General features: G+C 50.8%; 1 protein-coding gene across 2 annotated transcripts; it reads left to right on the plus strand.

The window, feature by feature from the left end:
* Nucleotides 1-2,043: 2,043 nt before the first annotated feature.
* IRF4 (interferon regulatory factor 4) lies at nt 2,044-15,325 on the plus strand. 2 transcript variants are annotated; one of them, XM_016206376.2, is made up of 8 exons: nt 2,044-2,259; nt 3,545-3,731; nt 4,518-4,606; nt 5,252-5,396; nt 7,563-7,670; nt 9,809-10,162; nt 13,022-13,134; nt 14,956-15,325. In XM_016206376.2, exons 1-8 carry the CDS (start codon nt 2,044-2,046, stop codon nt 15,097-15,099), a joined length of 1,356 nt encoding a protein of 451 aa, XP_016061862.1. In that variant the 3' UTR covers nt 15,100-15,325. The 2 variants fall into 2 exon arrangements, with proteins under 2 accessions (XP_016061862.1, XP_016061863.1); XM_016206377.2 differs by having other exon boundaries at nt 5,255-5,396.
* Nucleotides 15,326-22,231: the final 6,906 nt, after the last annotated feature.

Raw genomic sequence — 22,231 nt, forward strand, 5'->3', positions numbered from 1 at the left:
AACTTTGATACTAAGGACAGCTTGGAAATTATGTAGAATTTCTGGTCCACTTAAAAATTACCCCTCTTCTGGACATTTATACTCCACTAGTAAGTTGCTTCCTACCCGGCTGAGGTTAAAACTATGTCATTTTAAGGTGAAGTCCGGAAGCAAGTCAGCCCTTGGATACTTCAGGACCCCCCCAACTCTCCCCTGCAGCCATCGCTGAAACTTTGGGGGCTCTGCACTGTCTGACCAGGCACCGCAGTTCACCAGCTGAATAGACGCAAAAGCCTGAGCCCTTCAAGCGCGCGGACTTCTGTGAGCCACAGCTCGCGGCTGGGATCTGGGCCATTTCCTTTCCCTGGAGGAGCGCGCCCTGCTCTAGACGCCGCGGGGCGCGGGCGGCGAGGGCGCCCCACCCGCCCGCCGCTCGGCGGGGCGCGCGTCCCGCCCTGGGCTGCGGCGCCGGCCCCGCGCCGGTCCCGCTCCGGTCCCGCTCCTGCGCGCCCACCTCCCGCCCCGACCGCACGGCTGTCGCGCGGCTGCTGCCGGCCTCCCGCGGGCCCCGGAGCAGAGCCGAGGTCGCCATTTCGCGCCCTGCCCCTCGCAGGAAACCGCCGCGAGCGAGGGTCGCGGGGCGCGCCGCCCCAGCGAGCCCCGGCCCCCGCGCGGCCCGGGCCCGCCGCCCGCTCGCCCGCGGCCCCGCGCGCCGCCGCGCCCCCCGCCCCGCGCGCCGCCGCGCGCCCCGCCCCGCCCCGCTCAGGCCCCGCCCCCAGCGCGGCTTTTAAGCTCATAAAGTTCCTCTTTCGCACCTCGGAGTCTTAGTTTCACCACTTGAACTTGGGACTCACTGCTACCCTCGGCGCCGAGTCCGGGGCAAGGTAAGACCCGGGTCGGGCAGGAGCGTGAAGGCGCGGCCGGCGCGCGGGGACCCTGGAGAGCGAGGCCCGGGGTCCCAGGGTCCCCCTCGGGCGGCGCGTGGGACCCGCCTCGGAGCCGGGAGAGAGCGCCCTCCCCTCGAGGGAGCGCGACCCGTGCGCGCGGGGCCCGGGGCTTTGTGCCGGCTCCGTGGAGGCGCCCCGGGCACCCCGAGCATCTCCGCGGCTCCCCCGGGTCCCGCCGCTCTGTGGGCGGCGCGGGCCGGCGGGGCGGGGCGCTGGCACGCGCTGGACCCGCGCGGAGGACCAGGCTGCCCGGGGCTCAGGGCGGCCGGGCCGGCCGTCGAAGGCAGCCCCCGGGCGCAGGCTTCCCGCGAGGACAGCCCGTGCTGGTGCCGGCTCCCGTGGGGCCCGAGCCCACCGCGGCCTCGGCGCGTGTTCCCCGGCCGGTGGCGCAGGAGGAGGAGCTCCAGATTCGGGCGCCCGGGGCCTGCGCCCTGGCGCCGCAGCCCCAGCCGCCCTCGCCCCCTCGCCGCCCCCCGCGCCCCAGCGCCGCTCTCCCGCGCGGGCTCCGGGCCGGGCCGCCCCTCCTCCGGGCGCCCGTCTCCCGCCGCCCGGCTGCGCTCCTCGCGTGCTGCCCGCAGGCCCACTGGACCCGCGCTCTCCCGCGAGGGCGCCGGGGTCTCGGCGCAGAGGACGCAGAGGCCGGGAGACGGTTGTGGGTGCGGGGCACCTGGCCCCCGCCCGCAGGCTGGCCCGCATGCGAGACCCGCGGGGGCCACCAAGGGGCTGTGAAGTGGGGTGAGGGCAGGAGTGGGAACGGGCCGTGCGAGGGAAACGGCGGCCAGCAGCTTCGGGATGGGCAGAGAGCAGCGGGGACCACGGGTGAGGCGGACTCGCGTGGCCTGCCGAGAGGGTGGCGGCTGGATTGGGGACGGCGCGAGGCGAGGGCGCGCGGGCTGCGGTGCGTGCCGGCGGAGCCCAGGGGGTGGGGAGACGCTGGGGGCGGGACGGTGCTCGACTAGGGGACCCCGGGCGGCTGAGAAGGCGACCTCGTGGTCGCTGCGGGGCGGCTGGGGACAGGGCACCCCGAGCGCTGCGCCGCGGTGCTCAGGGCCCTCTCCCGGCAGCGCGGAGAGTGCGGGAGGCAGAGCGGCGAGAGGACGCCGTCGGCGCGCTGGGCATGAACCTGGAGGGCGGCAGCCGAGGCGGAGAGTTCGGCATGAGCTCCGTGAGCTGCGGCAACGGGAAGCTCCGCCAGTGGCTGATCGACCAGATCGACAGCGGCAAGTACCCGGGGCTGGTGTGGGAGAACGAGGAGAAGAGCATCTTCCGCATCCCCTGGAAGCACGCGGGCAAGCAGGACTACAACCGCGAGGAGGACGCCGCCCTCTTCAAGGTCACGCGCGGGGAGCCCGCGGGGGTGCGGGGGGCCCGGGGAGCGCCGCGGCCCGCGCCTGGTCCTCGGGGTTCTGACGGACGCGCGGCCGGCGGACCGCGCGCTGGGGCGGTCCCGGCAGGGCGCCCGGGCCGCAGGGGTCCGTGGGCCGGGCCCTGGGAGCAGAGAAGTTTCACCTTCTCCAGCGATTTCACCCACGGGGGGCGGGGGGCGTCCCGGATCCTGAACCCGTGGAGCGAGCAGCACCCCGGGGCGAGGGGCGGGCAGAAGGCTCCGGCCGCGGGCGGCACCTGGAGGCCGGGTTAGCGGAGGGCGGCAGCCCCAGGACGCCGCCTTGAGTGCTCTTGGCTGCGTCTCGTGGGTTTCTGTTTCCATCGGAGCCTCTTTCTGGGCTCCCGGGCCCCTCCTGCCGCCTCCGTCCGCCGCGTCCCCCTCGCCGCGCCCGTGCGCGCCCGCGGGTGTGCCGGCCCCTCTGTTTTTGCCTCTGGCTCGCTGCACGTTTCGCTATGTTTTCGCTGTTTGTCTCTCTCCGAATTTTTTTTCTTTGATTCACTCTCTCTGGCAGGGGCGCTGTCTGGCCCCAGCTCTCTTTGGCCCCTCCGTCCTGCCTCTGCATCCCTGTCTCTCTGCCTGCTTGTCAGACTCCCTCTTTCCAAGTCTCCCTCTCTGGAAAATGCGCTCTGCTTCTCTGTCTCTCTCTGCCATTTCCCTCCCCACCCTTTTGGGTTTTTCTCTTTGCCTTTCTCCTCTCTCTCCCCCTCCAGGATCTCAGTGTTGGACCTCCCTCCCGATCTCTCTTGCTCCGGTGCGTGGCCCTGCACCATTGTTTTCCCCTAGAGCAGCTTGCCCAGTGAGCTGTGGGTTAGGGCCAGCCCAGCCCCTGTGGGCAGAGCAGCAAAGGGGACTTCCTCAGGGAATTTGCTCTCAGAAACCTCAGACTGTCAGCCCAGGCGCGCTCTGGGAGCCCCAGGGCTCTGTCCCCAGTTCCAGTCACACCCTCCTCAGAGACTGGGTGAGCAGGTCCTTTTCCAGGGGTCCTCCACATCTCACCCACCTGTCACAGATACTTAGAGGGTGCTCAGACCCCTTGTCTTCAGTCAGCAGTGAGAGACCAGGGGGACAGCACTGTACAGAGAAGACACCTGATGTATTTCTGGCCTGCATTCTGAGCAACAGTGTGAATCTGAAGCACTGAAGCATCATTTTTTTTCTTTAGAAATACAATTCCCAGGTTATTTTTTAAAAGACCTTGTATTTTAACTTTTCCCCGCTTCTTTCCCACCAGGCTTGGGCACTATTTAAAGGAAAATTCCGAGAAGGCATCGACAAGCCAGACCCGCCTACCTGGAAGACACGTTTACGATGTGCTTTGAACAAGAGCAATGACTTTGAGGAGCTGGTGGAGAGGAGCCAGCTGGACATCTCGGACCCCTACAAAGTATACAGGATTGTTCCCGAGGGAGCCAAGAAAGGTAGGACTTCCTGGGTCTGGGTCACAGGATATTGGCAGCCTGACACATGTAGCACCTTAATTTCATTCTGAAGCTCACTTTTCTATTTTGTCTTTTATAGCGTGCCTGCCATCTGCCCCATGGTCAAGCCCAGCAGGCTCATTGTCCGAGTCCTCTGGTCACTAAGAAATCCCTGTGTTATGAGTGTAGGATACTCTCTCAGACTCCATGTCTGCACCTGCATGTGTGCACGTGTGTGCACACATGTGTGTTTTCCAGTTAGTTCTATTAAGTCACGGGCCAAGTTTCCTAACAAGAAAATGGGAAACTTGTTGGAAGCTTTGCTTATTAGTCTTTCATGATGAACCTTTTGTAGGGGGACGCATGCATATATTTATACATTGCTACTATTTATGGTAATGAAACTGTCAACTTTTAGGGTGCACTGTGGTCAGCTGGGCTGCTTATTCAAATCCACATTCCCTCTTTTCAACATGCTGACTGTGTGAGAGTAGAGCCCAGGAACCTGCATTGTAACACCCTACAGGTGGCCTCATTTGCAGCACATTTTGCTGGTGGGGCCCTGTCTGTCACCAGGTGCATTCACACACCATGGGACCTTGTACAAGTCAGTTTAATGGAATGACCAAAGAATGGCCCAAGGGAATTGCTGGAAAATGTCTTATTTGTCAACACTGTTGTGCACTCTAGGAATTGAATTCTCAGACATTTTTCAAAGATTTGATGTTTAGTTATGTTGGTTCCTTTTTTCACACTGTGCCATTTCTCTTTTGCAAAAACACATAGGAGCAAAGCAGCTCACCCTGGAGGACCCACAGATGGCCATGAGCCACCCCTACACCATGCCGACTCCTTACACCTCACTCCCAGCTCAGGTATGGTGCAGGTGCCGGGCTTCTAGAAGGGAAGGCCGGGAAGTACACAAACAAAACCAGCATCACTTTGTTTCTGCTATTGGTCAAATAGCCAGACCAAATCCCTGGCTGTTGAATGAAGGCCTCACTTTCCACCTGGTGGGCTCTCGGTGCTGGTTTGAAGTGAGGGAGGCTGGGTGTGTCTGCCTGTTGGTGTAGACTTCTACTGGTTCTGGAATCTGGGAAACGACCTGTTGTGGAAGTTGAAGATTTTGGAAGTAGTACTTATATCATGTGAAACCACAGGGCAGCTGACCTCCTTAGGCTTTTCTGCTGTGAATCAGAGCTCTGTTGCATTCACTTTGGTGGGGAGAAGGCAAGTTTCTCTACAGGACTTTTGGTGCCAGGTTTAACCATATGATAGAGCTTCACATAAATCATCACTTTATAACACTGTCTCCATTGTGCCTCTTTGATTCTTTATGGCTAGTTTTCACCTAGTGTGATGAGCCACTCACTCCAAAGTCTTTCAGATGATAAAGTGAGTTGGCTGCCAACCGAATAAGAGATTGCCTGAGGAGTTTGGGAGGGTATAAAAGCATCTGCTCCCTTTTCTCAATGCCCAGGAGCTGTTCTGTGCTGACCTGGTTGCCTTTGCCTCTTTAGCAGGTTCATAACTACATGATGCCACCCCACGACCGAAGCTGGAGGGAGTACGTCCCTGACCAGCCTCACCCCGACATCCCATACCAATGTCCTGTGACGTTTGGACCCCGAAGCCACCACTGGCAAGGCCCGGCTTGTGAAAATGGTGAGGACTGTGCTGGGGCTGGTTCTTGTGGCTGCCATTTGAGCCAGCAGAGCAAACCTGGCAAACGGGCCTTGTGCCTCCTGTTCGGTCCTTCTGAGCAGGACCACAGCACTCTCTCCTATCAGAACCACTGGGAAAGATGGCCTGTGGGATGGTAAGGTCCTCGGAGGAAGGATGCCAAGGGTTAGCGACACCTGTCCACTATGTGCTAGAACCTATGCTTACCAACTGCCTTATGTGGAATCTATTTAAACATCACAGGGATCATTCCAGGGAGCTAAAAACTACTCCATTTTTGATAGAGTCAAGCTCACAGAATGCACTCTATGAGCATGAAGGGCTGGGATCCTTTCAGATCGCCTAACGCCAAAGCGCAGCCTTCCACTTAAGACAGGGGATGTCAGATATCAAACTGGTTAGCTCTGTTTTTTTAAATTATCTGTTCAATAGGTTAACATTTTTCATCCAAGGTGAATAATCTTAAGCTTTATTTTTAATCTTTGGCAAAAAAAAAAAAAAAATAGTAGATTTTAGCAGCCTTTCGTCCCGGATTGTCCCTTAATGTTGACTGAAGGCCACAATATTTTGCTTTATCTGTTTCTGTACGTATCTGTAAAATGGGCTTACTCCAGCTGTGCCCAGCCCCTTCCTCTACAGGGACACCAGGAGATTGTTGAGTGATGTATTTCTCTTTAACAGTGGTGTGCCTATTGTAGTTGTTCTTGGGATTAGAGGTGATAAGAGGAAGGGATTGAATACATGCTATGAAAAAAACAACAAGTCTTCACAGGGTGCATAGTGCTGGTTTGGATCCCAAAGGGCTTGACCTGTTCTTGATGAGACGTGGCTCCATGCCCCTAGGGCATCAAGACGAGCTCCCTCAGCAGAAGCACTGATCAGTTAATTCTCTGAAGAGAGAATTTCACATGGTATCTTCAGTACAGCAAACACAAGCTTTTAGAACTTTTTTTTCAAAAGTATTTATTGATTTTTAAAGAGAGAGAGAAACATCGATTTGTTGTTCCACTTATTCATGCATCACTGGTTAATTCTTATATGTGCCCTGAGCAAACCTCGAGCCCACAACCTTGGAGTATTGGCACAACGCTCTAACCAACTGAGCTACCCGCCAGGACCAAACTTCTAGAACTTTTGGGTTAGTTATTTAAGTAGAAATCCTGAGAAGGATCAATGCATAAATTCTTTTGTATGTTCTGGGAATGCTTGGGCAGTTCCCGTTTCCCTAGTCCTGTTCAGGCCACTCTTGGCGTGTGGCACTGAAGACGTGCGTCATTATTTAAGACTTGTATTGAGTCGCATGTTCACAGAAAGACTCAGAATTCAGTTTTATTAGCTTTCAAGGATGACTTGCGACAGAGATTGGTTTTCTGTGTCCTAGTGGAGGAATCCGCTAACTTTAAACCAGCTTCTGAAATTCAGACCGTGTGCGTGCTCAGGCCGTGCTGAACTAATACCCAGTAAAGAGTGCCTAGAACAGTGAAAAAAGATGGGACAGGCAGATATAGTTCGAAGCAGTAGGTGCCATTAAATAACGTGCCAGCTTTTCACTGGGCTCTTTGGCGTGTGAACTCGTGCAGACCTGAGCTCACAGTGTGGCCGTGAACTTGCTGTGTGAACAGGGTAAATCAGTTCATCTCTCTGAGTCTCCATTTCCCTGTTTACCAATTATGGAGGGATGTGGTCACAGGGTACAAACTCCCAATTATAAGATGAGTAAGTTCTGGGGATCTAATGTGCAGTGTGGCAACCAGTTAACAATGCTGTATGATATTGAAAGTGGCTAAGAGAAAAGATCTGAAATGTTCTCACCACACACATGCACCACAATGGTAGTTGTGTGTGGTGATGAAGGTGTTAATGAGCAGGAAGGAAGAAAGGAAGGGAGGGAGGAAGGAAGAAAAGAAGGAAGTTACAGAGGGAGAATTCAAGTTTCCTTCCAAAGCTGTCAAAATACTCCTTCCTCCTTGGACTTTGGTTTTTCCCACAGGACTTCAGCTTGCCTTTGCCTGGTGGTCAGCTCTGGAGGGGCCTGAAGCCCTTCCCTCCAGGGTTGGTGCACCCCCACCAGGGGCTAAGTGGCCACACCTCAGGGAGAGGAGATGTCCCTATTTGTGGACAAACTCTGACTTTTATTTGCAAATGCAGGTTGCCAGGTGACCGGAACCTTTTATGCTTGTGCCCCGCCTGAGTCCCAGGCCCCTGGAATCCCCATAGAGCCAAGCATAAGGTCTGCCGAAGCCTTGGCCCTCTCAGGTGAGTGTGCGGTTCGGTTGGAGGCACCACAGGAGGCCGGCGTATGTGGCACTCGCCCTCACGTCTGGGGACACTTGATGGGACAGGCCGTGAGCACAGCCCTGGGACTGGCTTTCCTTCAGCTGGTGCCTGATGTGTGTGGACACACCTGACTCCCGTCTGTGTGAGTGAGGAGCTCCGTTAGAGGCCTTAGCACTGAGCAGCCAGCTTGTGATCCTGATGCAGTGCTAGGTGCTGGCTTTGTCGTTTAAGTCCTTCAGGCATCTCTCTAGAATATGCGGGCACTCCAGTTTCACTTACGGGGGCCCCTTCAGCTCACAGACTCGCAGTGTAGTCCACCTTCTTAGAAAAAGGCACCAGGACTTCTCATCTAAAAAGCTGATCATCCTTCTAGGTTTAGCCACAAACAGGTCTCACCATCCACTTCCTGGGGACCCTAGTTCTGGCTGCTTTGCCTTCACCGCATCTGTATGAGCATTGCAGCCTTCCTCTGAACTTTGACATACTTGTAAAAGATATGGATTAGATCTGATTTGTAAAGTTTCATTTCTAAAAGACTCCTGGCACCTCAGAGAGCTGACCTGCATTAAGGAAGGGCCTCAAGGTGTACTAACCACATGTGGTATATGCATGTTTTTTTTAGATAATGTGTTGCATTGTTTAAAAATGGGACTTGTAATTATATTAAAAATGAAAAGCTTAAGTTTCCAGATTCCTTGCCACCCCCCAACTTCTTCATAAGTCAGTGATGGAAAACATAAGTTAAATTCTCAAGGTTTCAGGGAGATAGAGTTGGGGGCACCTTTCTCACTCCCAGGGGAACTGTAGTTTTTATGGTTCCGTTCTTTCAGGTTCCAAAGTTCTGAATGAGGGGCCCTTCTCAGATGCTCCTGAGTGATGGGGAGAGGACAGTTTCCAAGCAGAAAGGCTGGTGTTTGTTTTTAGAAACTTTCAGACCCTTTCTTAAGCACCTACAACTTGTGTGGGTGCCTGAAGAGTAGGAAATAAACAGCTATTTATATCACTGTGACCTTGTGATTTCTGATGACATTCAATGAAATGAAACCTGCCCCGAAAGTCACCTCTAATGGCCAACGCCCACTCTCCTGAGGGTGCACCCTCCCAGCTAGCTCTCCGCCAATGTTTACGACAGCAGAAATCGAAGAGGAGAATTGAGATAGTTATGTGGGTTCAAGTCTCAAGACCTGCCATTGAAGAGTAGGAGGGTTTTGTGGGTTTCTGTTTTGGGCATGCACAAGACAGAGTAATTAATCTAGTACATTTATTAGACATCTGCAACTCCCGTTCCTGTTTAAATCCATGCAGTTGCCCATGAGTGGCTTTTGCCTATCCATGATGCTTTGTGTATTTCAGTGAGGGGGCCCTTTGCAAACCTAGCTTGGTCCTTCCAGTCTGTGGGTCATAGTTAGAGAAGGTTCTGGAATCGGCAGAGTTTCATAAATGAGTTCATCTCTCTTAATGTTTTAGAAAGCATTGTTTTTGAGTTATTTTCAAACTTATATATAATTATTTTAACTTAATGGCATCTTATTGATATTTTAGGGTAGTTTCAGATATGGGAACATATTTGCCTTTTCCCCCCGAAACATCATTTTACTCCTTCTGCTGGTAGGAATTAAACTCAGGAAGTAAACTTTCTCCAAAGTCAGAATTGATCGCCATGCCTAAAGATGAATTTTTGTTCAGTGGTACATGACTTGGTATTTTAGACATTACCACTACCTTCATCACCAAAGGGGAAAAAAAAAAAAAAAGACAGGAAGTTCTTAACTAATACAAGTCAAATGTATTTTGCAGAAAACTCATGAAAGGTATACTCCTTGACCCCCCAAAAAAACCATGGTCACATGAATATGGGAAATGTGGAGTTAGTCAGCATCAGATTGCCTTCCTGTGGGCCTTCTCTAACTTCTCGATGTCTGGGAGCCTCGGGGAGGGAGAGAAAAGCACACGACATCCCAGGATTCCTCCACCCTGGAACTTACTCTGCCCACGGAGCAGCTTGGGACAGCAGTGTCCCGCCAAGTACTCCGCTCTGGCTGGTGGTCTGGCATCGGGATGGGTGTGCAGTGCTCCTCAGCCCCTTAGCACTGACCCTAAGTGTTCTGTGTTTGCAGACTGCCGGCTCCACATCTGCCTGTATTACCGGGAAATCCTAGTGAAAGAGTTGACCACGGCCAGCCCCGAAGGCTGTCGGATCTCCCACGGGCACACCTATGATGCCAGTAACCTGGACCAGGTTCTCTTCCCCTACCCAGAGGACAATGGTCAGAGGAAAAACATCGAGAAGCTGCTGAGTCACCTGGAAAGGGGTGTGGTCCTCTGGATGGCCCCCGATGGGCTCTATGCCAAAAGACTCTGCCAGAGCAGGATCTACTGGGACGGGCCATTGGCCTTGTGCAGCGACCGGCCCAACAAACTGGAGAGAGACCAGACCTGCAAGCTGTTTGACACACAGCAGTTTTTATCAGGTAATGCACCTAATTATTGGTTAGAACAGAGTGCCCCTGACCTGTGAGCCTTACAGAGAGTAAGGGAGGGCAGGTGTGTCTGCCACAGTGGTCAAAACAGCAGGTCACTTGCCTGGGCAGAGGTCTCCTGTTGACCCCTGAGCCCACCCACTGGGCATGATCCCAGAATAGGTTTTTTGCTTGGATTGCATCTCACTTCTCCTTTTACCACCTGCTTGTCTCCATCAGCAGAAGGGTGTGAAGAGGAGGGAGGTTGGTCAGGGGGACTGTGGTCCAGGTGCTGACTTGAAGTTCTGGAATTCAACAGTCACCTAGTAATAAGGTTTTATTGGCAGGATGGCCCCAGCGAGCACATCTGTTTCTGTTTCGGCTCCTTCAAGGTCCTTAGGGAAAGTATATTGGCGATAAGATGCGTCATCCTGGTGCAGGTGCCCTCCAGCAGGTGGGCCCGGGCTGCAGCCTGCTGAACTGATTTTGAAGGGAAATTATGAGAAGGCTTTGAGCTATCTCTATATGTGTGTTTCAAGTCACATTTTCCAGAACCAGTAAGGTTTGTTTTCCTACTCTTGATTTCATGACAATTAAATTAGCCCTGGGCTGGCCTGTGTAGCTACTGGTGACGTTATTGTTGGAGCTTCACGCAAGGTGTCCATGTGGCCATCCGTGTGGACACGGCCACTTTGGAGAGGGGGGAGCTGTACTAAGCTGCCCACTAACTGTCAGTTCTTTCTCTACCTTATCCCAACCTACTATTTTCAAAGTGTCCCCTTCAGAAACACCCTGTCTTTGAGTTTCCTTGTGCCTCTCCTTTCCCTGAACGTGCCTCTTAACTCAGTCCATTTGAAGTAAAAATAGGAAGCTCATTTTACCCTAGCACCATTAGCATTGGCTCAGCCTTTTGGGTTTAAGTTGCCCAAATTCACTTGGGCTCATTCAAGTTCTCTTTTGGTGCCCCAAACAAATACCTCCCTTGATGGCTAACCCTGCCGCAGAGGTGTGGCAAGAAGAGGGAGCACTGGATGCTGGTTCCCCGAGGCAGCCAAGGTGAGAAAGCCACCTGGGTTTGAGTGCCCCTCCCTGACGGAGCTGCAGAATTGCCTCCAGGCCAGTGTTGGGACTGTTCTCTCTGTCCACCTGTCTGGAGCCCAGCATGGTGGTCGTGGCGGGCTCGTGAGAGCCACTGAGGGGCGCCTGTCTGTACCTCCTGTTCTGCGGTGGGGTCTGAAGGAGCCCACTGGGTTTGGATCTCCTCAGAGACTGTGGATCTTGATTTCTTTGGGTCCAGAAGCTACCACAGAGGTAGGGCTTTAATTAAGGGACCCAGAGATATGGCCCTTGTTTCTCTGAGTTTCTCTCCCCAGGCATCTTAGGAAGGTCGATTCCTCCCATTCTAATGAGGCTACAAGCTCCTGTTTGAGTCACAGCGAACTGAGAGGTAGATACAGGCAAGGAGCGGGCAGGCAGGATGCCGGCTGTCAGCATCCTCGGCTGTGAATCCGCTTGCCTAGAATTTAAGACTTATCTGTGAGCAAGAGTTGTTCTGGTTTCTTTTCCCTTCTTCCGTAGCCAAGAGCTGTGCTTTTGTCCACAGCAGGCTCTTATCTGGAGTGTTCAGGAGGCGCGGGGAGGAGCCTGCGTTGCTGAGCCTGTGGCCCAGCCCGGTGCCATCGCGGGCGCCCTCAGGTCAGCCAGCTGGGAGGCAGGGCCTTTTCCGAGCGCTGCACCGCTCAGCTCACATTCTGAGGAGCTCCTGCGGGTGTAACCTTCGGGTGTCGTCTCAGACCTCCCAGCGTAAATGCTTTTACAAGCTCTAAGTCGGTGAGGTGTGATTTGAATTCTGGAAGAAAAAACAAGCAGGAAGTCAGATGGTCCAGTGAGTTAGCTAGAAACTTCTCTTCAGTTGAAGAGAACAGTGGAAATCTTTGCTATCTACCCAGTCGGGATTTGCAGGCTGCTAGGGACAGCCCCGAAGGCAAGGCTGGGGTGCAGATCTGATAACAGCAGCAGCTGCTGTTCCTCAGAAGTCGGCAGAGGCTGTCAGCGCTTCTTTTGCAGACATGACATTTGAGTCCAAAGGAAAGAAGCGGAGCCGCTAGAGGCTGAGTTGCCTTGAATGTGGGTGAGGGGACAAGGCTCAGCGTCAGGGCTGAGCACATCTTTCCACAGTGCTCTGTCCCTGTTTTGCATCCTGAGGGTAGGAGTGACTCCCACAAAAGTGGGCCCCCTAGTGCTTCATCGCTACCCTTCTCTTCTCAAACCATTGTCTGCCACCGAAGACGAGACAGGTCTGCTAAAGTCACACTTTTGGGCCTGATGCCAAGTGGGACGCCGCTGCCCGGAACTGGGGCTCTGTCTCCAAGATAACATCAAACACTGTCGATGGAGCCTAAGTCACACAGGGTCCTAGGCCACAAACACTGGATCGTGAGGGCTCAGCAGTTTTGAGATGAGGATTTTAAGAAACACTGGGACGAGTCAGAAATTTCGATTGTTTTAAAAGAAAGTTTCTTCTTTGTATAAATTATTTTCTTGCCTTCACATGGCTGTATTTCTATTCCTTTCTCTTCTTCACTCCGTTCTGCCACCTTTTGCATCCTCATGGGTTCAGTGTTGCAAAGCGAGGTTCTTAACCTGAAGTTTTATTCCCCTTGGGGAGCCCGGGGCCCCTGTGCGCTCTCAGGGACCCGCACACAGGAGCGCGCACAGGCTCCTGCCCCGGGCCTGAGGCTAAGAGCCCGCTTGGAGAAACCAAGCACTCGTTCCTATTCTAGTCCTCAGAAGCTCCCTGTTTTAGCCTGGCGTGCCCAATGGGGAGGGTGTCTGACATGTTTTCTGTTTTTCCTCGTGGGCTTTCTCTAGAGCTGCAAGTGTTTGCTCACCATGGCCGCCCGCTGCCAAGATTCCAGGTGACTCTGTGCTTCGGGGAGGAGTTTCCAGATCCCCAAAGGCAAAGGAAGCTCATTACTGCTCACGTGAGTATCAGTCACATTCCAGGGATTGTCTCCCTGTTTTTCCTCGAGGACAGGTGTCCATTTAGAGAGGTCTCAAATGAAAGTAAACATCAGGCAACCTGGGAAAATGGTGAGGGAGGACATGGGACCCAGTGAACGGCGCAGGGGGTGCGGCCAGAGGCCCATCCTGTTCCCGGCCCTAGAGACCTGCTCATCAGAAGTGCAGCTAACCTCCAACCTTGGGCTTCATTTCTCCCATCTTTTTTATTTTTCAAGGAAATTGTCCTATTCCCATTTTATAAGGACTTTAAAGGATTGATGCTAAAAGTTGCCCTTTAAAATTCTGCAGTTTCATATTGCGTTTAAAATGCTGATTTTCACTGGATAGAGAAGTTTTTCCCAAGTGTGTATTTAGTAGTTGCTTCAGGTGTTTCCCAAATCCTCTTTTATTTCTGGATTTAAAAAATATATAATTTTTGGAAACAAGAGCCATGTGTTATTTGGAGGAAGCTAAATCTTTAAGGACTGCTGGAAGGTCAGACCACGGTAGAGCCCTGTGTAAGAGTTCAACCGTGGCAAGTAAACAGGTTTTCATAAGAAAGAATAAGAGGTTTCTATAGATAACATTTAGCATTAATTTGCCACAGAGAAGAGTTTTCAGTACCTTGGACTTTAGAATTTGAAAGCTTTGCATTGCTACATACCTTCAGGAATTATTAATGGGCCCAGGTAATGAGCAGCAAAGGTAAAAAATTATACCCAGTAATACAAAAATTCAGGTCATATCTTAGTTCTGATAATGTTTCTTAGTGAAAACTCAAATAAAACACTATCTAATCTTAAACATGCCGTCCCCCTTCCTGATTGTAAAATGATGAACCAACCAATAAACAGAAATGTAATCTCATAGACGTCAGACTTTTCTCATGAATCCTCTCCAGTTATTGATATAATTACTAATATAATCCTGTTAACAACTGGGGTTGTTAAATGACTAAATAAACTTGGCATTGATAACTAACATTTAAGAAGTTGGTGACAGACTCCCACATCAATCTGGTTCCAAGGGTTTGGGATGTACCAGCTTTCTTGTAAACTAGGAAGGGGGGGTTCCCCAGGTGAGGACCCCAAAAGTGGCACTGTATGGTGTGGCAAAGGGAAACGGGGTGTACACCCGGGAGTTCCAACCAATTATTTCAGGTGCTTCCTGAGTTATGCTTAAGTTTCTGTATATCAAATAACTTGAAGGCTCAATTTAATAGCACAGTTGACTGAAAGCACTCAGTTTTCTTAGATGTTGTAAATTTAGGAAAAGCTGAAAATTAAATTTTTTATTGAATGCAGTCCACGCTAATAACCAAGCTAGATGAATTTGGGGTCAATTAACCTGTATTTTCCCACAGTAGCAGTTTTGTCTTTGATTCCGCTCCCTCTCTTTTCTCTTTGGTTAAGAAACACAGGTGGCCTGGGTCATCCTGGAACCGTAAACCGGTCAGGATGAGTCCCTCATCCCTGTCAAAGTGGCCTAAATTACACTAAATATGACCTTGTTTCAGTGTCAGTTAAATGTAAATTTCTAGTGACAGGTGATTTAAAAGTACCATCTTTAACTTCAACGGAAACCCAGAATTAAGTAGGTTCTGTTTGGAGGTTGATGTATGGAAGGACTAACAATGAGTTCTTCGGAGGCCCCAAACATAAAATTTGTGACGTGTTATAGCACCTGACCTTGGACTTAATTTCACTACACCCTTCTGTATAGTAAGGTATTTAATGATGAGCCACCTGCAGGATGTTAAGAAGAATATCTTAGTAACGTCTTCTTCAAATCTCTTATTAAAGGTCGAACCTCTACTGGCCAGACAACTCTATTATTTTGCTCAACAAAACAGTGGACATTTCCTGAGGGGCTATGATTTACCTGAACACATGAGCAGTCCCGAGGATTATCACAGATCCATTCGCCACTCCTCCATTCAAGAATGAGCAGCGTCCAGTGATTTTGTTTTATTGTAAATATCCGACACTGGCAAACCCAAACAATCCTAGCTCAGTGAAGCCCTGTTTTTCTTCAACAACACTTGAGAAGAATCTCAGCAAGAATATGTGAAAATCGGCTCCATCTGATTGACAGAGGAGCTTATCCCAAAAGGACGGCCAGTGGTCTTCAGGCTCCCCTGCGGACTGCCAACATTAATGACAACTGTGAAAGTTCACCAAAGAGTGTTTACATGCACTTAAATGCAAGATTTTATTTGATATGGATTATTTCTTGCTGGAAGACTGCGAAAACTTGTGTTTCAGTGTTAACCACTAGCTAGAGTGGTGAGAGCACTTAAGTGTTGTATTATTTCTCAGGAAAGTAAAACCTAAATTTGAGGCTACCCTGCCGGCAAAAGAAATGAATGAGCGCACGTAGGAGATGCTTCTGCTGTAGAAATGCTTGCTTATAGAAAGAAAGGAATCTCCGGCTGAGGCTGGGCCACGGCGCCTCCAGCTTTGGGGGTGGCTCATCTCCCCAGCTGGCCTGGATCTGACCCCAGGGTAGGCTCCCAAGCCCTGCCTTTCACTGCCCTGTTTGCTTTCTCTCTTTGGGTGTCCCTGGAAACCAGTTGGTAGACTCTGTTGCTATTTTCTTGAGCCAAAAGCATTAGGGCTACCCTTGAGCAGTAGGTTTTTTAAAATCCATGTAAGATTGCCACATAACATTATATATGTTGTAGGTGTACAACATTGTAATTCGACATCTGTATGCACTACAAAGTGAGTGGTCACCTCCAAAAGTCTAACATCTTTCACCACACAATTGAACCCCTTCACCCATTGCGCACCCCCCAACCCCTTTCCTCTCTGGTAACCACCAATCTGTTCTCACTATCTATGAGTTTGTTTTTTTCTTTAGAGTCCACATATGAATGAAATGATACGTTATTTGTCATTCTCCATCTGACTTATTTCACTTAGCATAATACCCTCAAGGTCCATCCATGTTGTCGTGAATGGCAAGATTCTATCTCTTTTTATGGCCCCATAATATTCCCTTCTGTATATATACCGCATCTTTATCCATTCCTCCACTGAGGGACACTTAGGTTGTTTCCATTTCTCAGATGTTGTAAATAATGCTGCAGTGAACATAGGGGTGCATATACCTTTTCGAATTAGTGTTTGGGATTTCTTTAGTTAAATACCCAGAAGTGGGATTGCTGAGGCATATGGTAGTTCTAGTATTAATTTTTTGAATAATCTCCATACTGCTTTCCATAGTGGCTGCACCAACTTACATTCCCACCAAAAGCGTACAAGGCTTCCCTTTTCTCTGTATCCTCTGCAGCATTTTTTATTGTCTTTTTGATAATAGCCATTCTAACAGATGTGAGGTGATATCTCATTGTGGTTTTATTTTGTATTTCCCTAATAATTAATGATGAACATCTTTTCATGTGTCTGTTGGTCATCTGTATGTCTCCTCTGGAAAAATGTCTATTCAGATCCTCTGCCCATTTTGTTTTCATGTTGTTGAATTGTATGAGTTTTTTTAATATATTTTGGCTATTAACCCCTTGCCAGATATATGATTTTCAAATATCTTTTCCCATTTAGTAAGCTGCCTTTTCATTTTTGTGGTGTCTTCCTTCACTGTGCAGAAGCTTTGGCGGGGTAGTTAGATGTAGTCAAGTTGTTTACCTTTGCTCCTGCTTCCCTTGCCTGTAGAGTCAGGTCCACTTGAATACTGCGTTTTTATCTTCTCCACGTCTAATAATGATTGATTAAGATTCTTTTGGCCTCTTTTGGCCTTATTCTATAGAAATTGCTGCTTACACTTTTTTTCTTCTTCTTCTTAAAGAAGAAAAAAAAGACAGATCAACAATCCAAGTACGAGAGCTATATTTGGGAAACTCAGTGACATTTCCCCTCACGCCCTATTTGTTTTGTTTGGCTCCCAACAAGTTGTCCATGACAACGCTGAGGGCGGAGCCAGTGCTTTCGAATTGGTGGCCTCTCTTAGGGAAGACCGCAGGGCTTCACGCTTGCAGAACTGCAGACTCAGTGGGCTCTTTTTGCTTATTGTGTATATTATGAGCTTCCTCGTGCCAATAATGCTTTCACATGTTCATCATTCATTATTAGGGAAATACACAACCGGGCTTTCTCCAAACACATCTTTTTATAGAACCACTAGGATCTCCACTTGCCTAAGTAAAACCCGATTGCTTACTTGTTTGTTGTTGGAAAAGTACAGCACCTGATATTTCGGTCATACCACAAAACGACCGCTGTTACCTCCAGGCTCAGCAAACGAGTTGACAGTTCTCAAATATGTGCTCCTCTTACCTGAATCTGTGCCTTTGATCATTCAACAAACTGTGTGCATCCCCTGCATTAGAGAGATTGTAGCATTTCTCTAGCTTAGTGAGCAATGAAGCATCAGAATGTCTTTTTTTTTTTTTATTTTTAAAAGATGTTTCTAATGATAAAATAATCCATATTAACTACAGAAAATGGAAACAGTATAAAAGGGCAATTCCCTTCCATAAAAGTGTCCAAAGGAAGAGTTTGACTTACTTTTCCCACACATTTCACTTTTCTACAAATACACATAAACTGAAGAACTCCCGGGCTCGCCGTGCGCCCACCGAGCCACGCAGGGTTACTCTGTGCGGGAGGCCGTCCGCAGACCACCGCGACTTAGGCCGGGAGCGAGCGCAAGGAACCCCGTCAGCCAGTCACGGCGACTCCCTGTGGACAGCAGGCTGTTTCATGCACTGCGGTGATTTATGCATCTTATAGATGCAAAGTGTTTGGGGTATATTATCCTCGGGCAATAATGAAGACTTACCAGGAACCACTGTGACGCGGCCCAGGCCGGAGTGGGGCCCCCTTCCCCGCAGAGCGTCTAACCCCGTCCCAGAGGCTCTGTGCCACCTGTCCAGGGCTGTAGCTTAATTCTCCACTTCGACACTTGGTTTCAGTTACTGGTGAGAATTCCTTTCTTCCTCTTATTTCCTCTGTCTCTTTTTAAATATTAATCTGCTTTAACACAGGAGTTACATTTTCTGGAAAATGCTGTTGGCTTGGGCCATTTCCCCCCTCTCTCATTATTACTCTCAACTACGCTGGCTTTTTCAGTTTCGAGGGACCCAGAGTGAGGCTAGTGAATGAACCAATTTCAAAATATCCAGGGTGAAAGGTCCTGACAGTTGCCTCAGGACTTTGGAAAGGAATGGCTGCCTCCTCCCTGACTTGATGAAATGGGAGTAGCAACCAGAACAAACTAGTTTGTTCTCAATGAAAGATCCTGTAAAAGATTTTAGGTGCTTGTTATGTTAAAAAGCTTTAGACTGCAGGGGAAAATATTTGTCTCACAGATGCATTTTTATGGCCTGTTTCTTGTTCTTGAAATTTAGTAAAACGGTGGACAGTAGCTGACGTCTTCTGGATCGCTATAGAGAACCAGGGTGACCACTCATTTCCAACCAAAACCTCGGAATCTCCCCCCACCCTGGGTCCGAGACAAGGCAGGACGGTAGTCACCCTCGAAAGCCCAGTGAGACTATTGTGCTTGAGCTTGGAAGAGCCTGCTCCACGGGGAGAGGACAGTTAAGTCCTGCGCTGCATGCGCAGGACGGCAGTGTGGCTGTCGCCTGAGCACAGGGCTGTCCAGCTTGTGTTCAGAGAAAGGTGTGCACCGGGCTGAGGTTTCCCTCCGTCGCTGCTGGGAGGTGCCGGGGCAGGACCAGCTCTGGGGGTCCCGGGAGGGGTCTCGTACGAGCTCTGAGAAGCTGAGCAGTGGGTGGTAGGCGTCTCCAGAGGAGGCTTACTCCTGCACCAGGGAAGGTCAAAAATCATTTTTGGGGCATCAGTTATTTTTTGAGTAAAAATGCAGACGCAGTTCAAACCCCCTTCCATCCCTCCTTGGCCATCTTTCCGCCCTCTCTCCACAGGCGCTCCCTGAAAGCCGCGAGGCCCCTGGGGCTATGCTCGTTGTATCTCTAACCGGCCTGTAGCTGAGGGATGTAGGGCAGCCCTAAGGCCAGCTAGATTGTTCTGCAGCTTGCTTTCCTCACACCGTGTCTGAGATTGATCCGCGTCGATGCAGGTGGTCTCACTGGTCCCTTAGTAACCGTCGGATAGCACGTGCCCGTGAGCGCAGCGAAGGTCAATTCATGTCCATGCTTTAAGGAAAGCAGGTATATGAAGGGGAAGAGAGAGGAGATTCGGGAGAGAAGAGAGGCCAACAGCCAGTCCCCCTGATATGAACTCTTAATTTTGCTTTAGACTCTTTGGGATAGAAGGCGCCTCATGGGTAGCAGGGCTCACTCTCCTGCACCCCTGATTTATGAGTGGGTAGGACCAGGCAGCTCCCCGGTTCAGTCCAGTGCTGTGCTGGTTCTTTCTTGTTGCCAAGCATCCCAGGCAGGGGTGTCCTAAGAACGGGGCTGGTCATTCCGTGGACAATAGTTGTACATAATCATGTCATAAATGTTGGTGTAAATTGCTTTTGAACTCTGATATTTGTGATACTCTGGTGTTTTAGGTGGTTGATAAATAAATGCTTTTTTTAAAATAGTGTCATGGGCTGTGTGTGTTATTAAACACTCTTCTCGATAGTTTTTCAAATACTTCCTCCTTCTGGTGCATTTTTTAGCAAGGTTGTTTTACAGCCTGCTTCCTTCCTGGTTGTCATATGCATCCTTAAAATCAGATTTCAAAGTGTTTAGCTTGTTTTTTAAAAAAATGCAAAACTTGTCCTAGCATTGGGAAGTTCCTCCAGCCCAGGAACATATCTAAAGAGAGTGTGACCACCTTTCCTTTCCTTTCCTCTCCCTCCTCTCCCTTAACAGGTCTAGTGGACCAAAGAAATCACTATTAATGTTCCTTCGATACCACAGCTCTGATTTTGTCCTTGCTGTCGAAGGGGAGAGGATACAGGTTAACCGGTGTCCTGAATGTAAACTGTGACATAGGACTGCATGTGGAAGGGGCACACTGTGGCCTCGGTGGCCTCTGTCTGCTGGGAACTGGTCTCTGTGCAGCCAGCAAGGGGCCACCTTTCTCAGCCTATGTTTTGCTCTATCTCGAACGAGACCCGGCCCCTCAGGCCTATCAACTACTGAGTAATCTGCAGGACACTAGGAGAGAGGCTGTGGCTGTGGAGGTTGTGTGGAGCTCTCAGAATGTTTGTAGTTTGCAAATAGGAGCCTCAGAATAACAGATTAGAATGATTTTGAATCTGCTAAGTGGTAACTAAGTAGAAATATGGGAAAATAAAGGATCACACTGCTTTGGGGGACTTGGTCTGCTTAGCAAGTAAGGATGGACCTGAGTCAGTATCGATGAGCAAGTCTTTTCAAGTAATAGATCAACTCTATATCTGGAAGAGTTTCAACGGGATTTTTAGCCCTTGAACAGGTTCTTAAGTAATTTTACACTCCCCTCAGATACCAATGGTTATGAACCTTTCTTTATACCGAGTGGAAGTTTGACCGCATTGGGTTGTTTCCTTGAAGCGGGTATTACCTTGAGGAAGAAACGCTCCTATGAAGTGCACTGGCAGAGCTTATCTACGCCAGGAAAGCACGGTCGGTTCTGCACGTCCTCTCTCCAGAAAGACATTCCAGGGGCCGTAATATGTCATTATTTTCTAGGACAGGCTACACCTAAATTAATCCAGAGAGTTAGTTAATTTCTGAATTAGTGGAGAGCTGTGAATCACAGGGTACTACAGGCACTCCTTTGAGGGAGCCCTACTCCTGCCAGGCTGGCAGCATGCCAGCAGGTGGCCGTCCTGGGAGAGCCCCTCCAGTGCCAGGGGGGCCTGCCGTTGTCAGCAGCGTGGCCTCCACTGTCGTGCGTAGACCATCTGTCTGGCACAATCTATTGTAAAGTTCAATTTATCCCAGCACTTGAGTGAATGGTCAAAAGTTTGGCATCTGTGGGGTTCAAGTTATGGACATTTATTTTCCTGAAAACCTGTTGTTTCTCTTCTTCGGTGAGTCACAACTGTCCCTTTCTTCCCTCTCCCCACAGGCGTGGGCATAGCCGAGGCTTTAAGGGGAGTCGCCTGGTAAACACAGCATCCTTTGCCTCCGTTTCCTATCCTCCGGGGTCGGGTCCCCACAATGACCTTTATCTGGAGGAAGATCACAGGCACCTGGAACCCCTGCCTTCACTTCTTACCACCCGCTCTGGTTCCCGTCTCCGGCCCCATCGCCCAGTGGCTCCCCTTCTCCGGGAAGACTTCTGGGGCTCTCTGGTCACCTGGCCAACACTCTCTTCTCCGCTGGGTCTTAGCTATGCCCTCTTTTCTTTCTGGAAGCATTTCTTCACCTCGCACGCTAGGTCAGGAGGCATGCTCATTCGTACCCTTTGTTTGGGCCTGTGAAGGATAATGGTGAAGTGCTGAAAAAGGTACCCCGCTGTGGACACCCCCGTTCGCTTTCTACCAAGCAGCCAGGCCGTCGCTGCGGCTGCATGGGGCGGAAAGGACACGCCTGCTGTCTGCTCCTGTCCCTCCGAAGCCCTGGTTCACCGGGAAACAGAGGGCTCGGGGCTCCGGGAGTTTCAGTAAGATCCTCTCACTCCTCTGGCCCGGCCCGACGAGGGAAAGATGCTCCAGGCCGAGGAAAGGAATGAGAAGAAATGAGTGTGCGGACCTCGGCGGCTCCTGGTAGAGCAGAACCGTCTCCAGCCGCTGGAAAGAGCTGTGGGCTGCAGGGACGGCAAACCTGAGGGGTAGCCCCGTGGTGACCTGTGCGGGCGATGACCGCCCTGAGCCTGGCCGGCCTCCTGGGTGAGCCCAGCGGAGGCCACGCTGAGGCCCAGACTCTCCCTCCTTTCTTTCTCCACCACTCTCCCGGCACCACAGAAGCCGTGCCGGCTTAGTGCCAACTCAAGGAAGGGGGGATCCGAAGTTCACCGAGACGGAGCTTCCATCACCCTAGTGGAACAGCGGCCGAAGTGAAAGCTTTGTTGTTAAAGAAAATAGGAGCTGTATTTCTTGAAAACTTTGGCTGTGGACTTCGGTTTGTACCTGCTGTGTCTACAGGACAGCGTTGGCCATTCTTTAGTGCAACTGCCTGGACATTAGTTTTTCTTCCCCTAATACCAGCTCCCA

The sequence above is a fragment of the Miniopterus natalensis genome, chromosome 9 (assembly GCF_054644295.1).
Source record: "Miniopterus natalensis isolate mMinNat1 chromosome 9, mMinNat1.hap1, whole genome shotgun sequence".
Lineage (NCBI taxonomy): Eukaryota > Metazoa > Chordata > Mammalia > Chiroptera > Miniopteridae > Miniopterus > Miniopterus natalensis.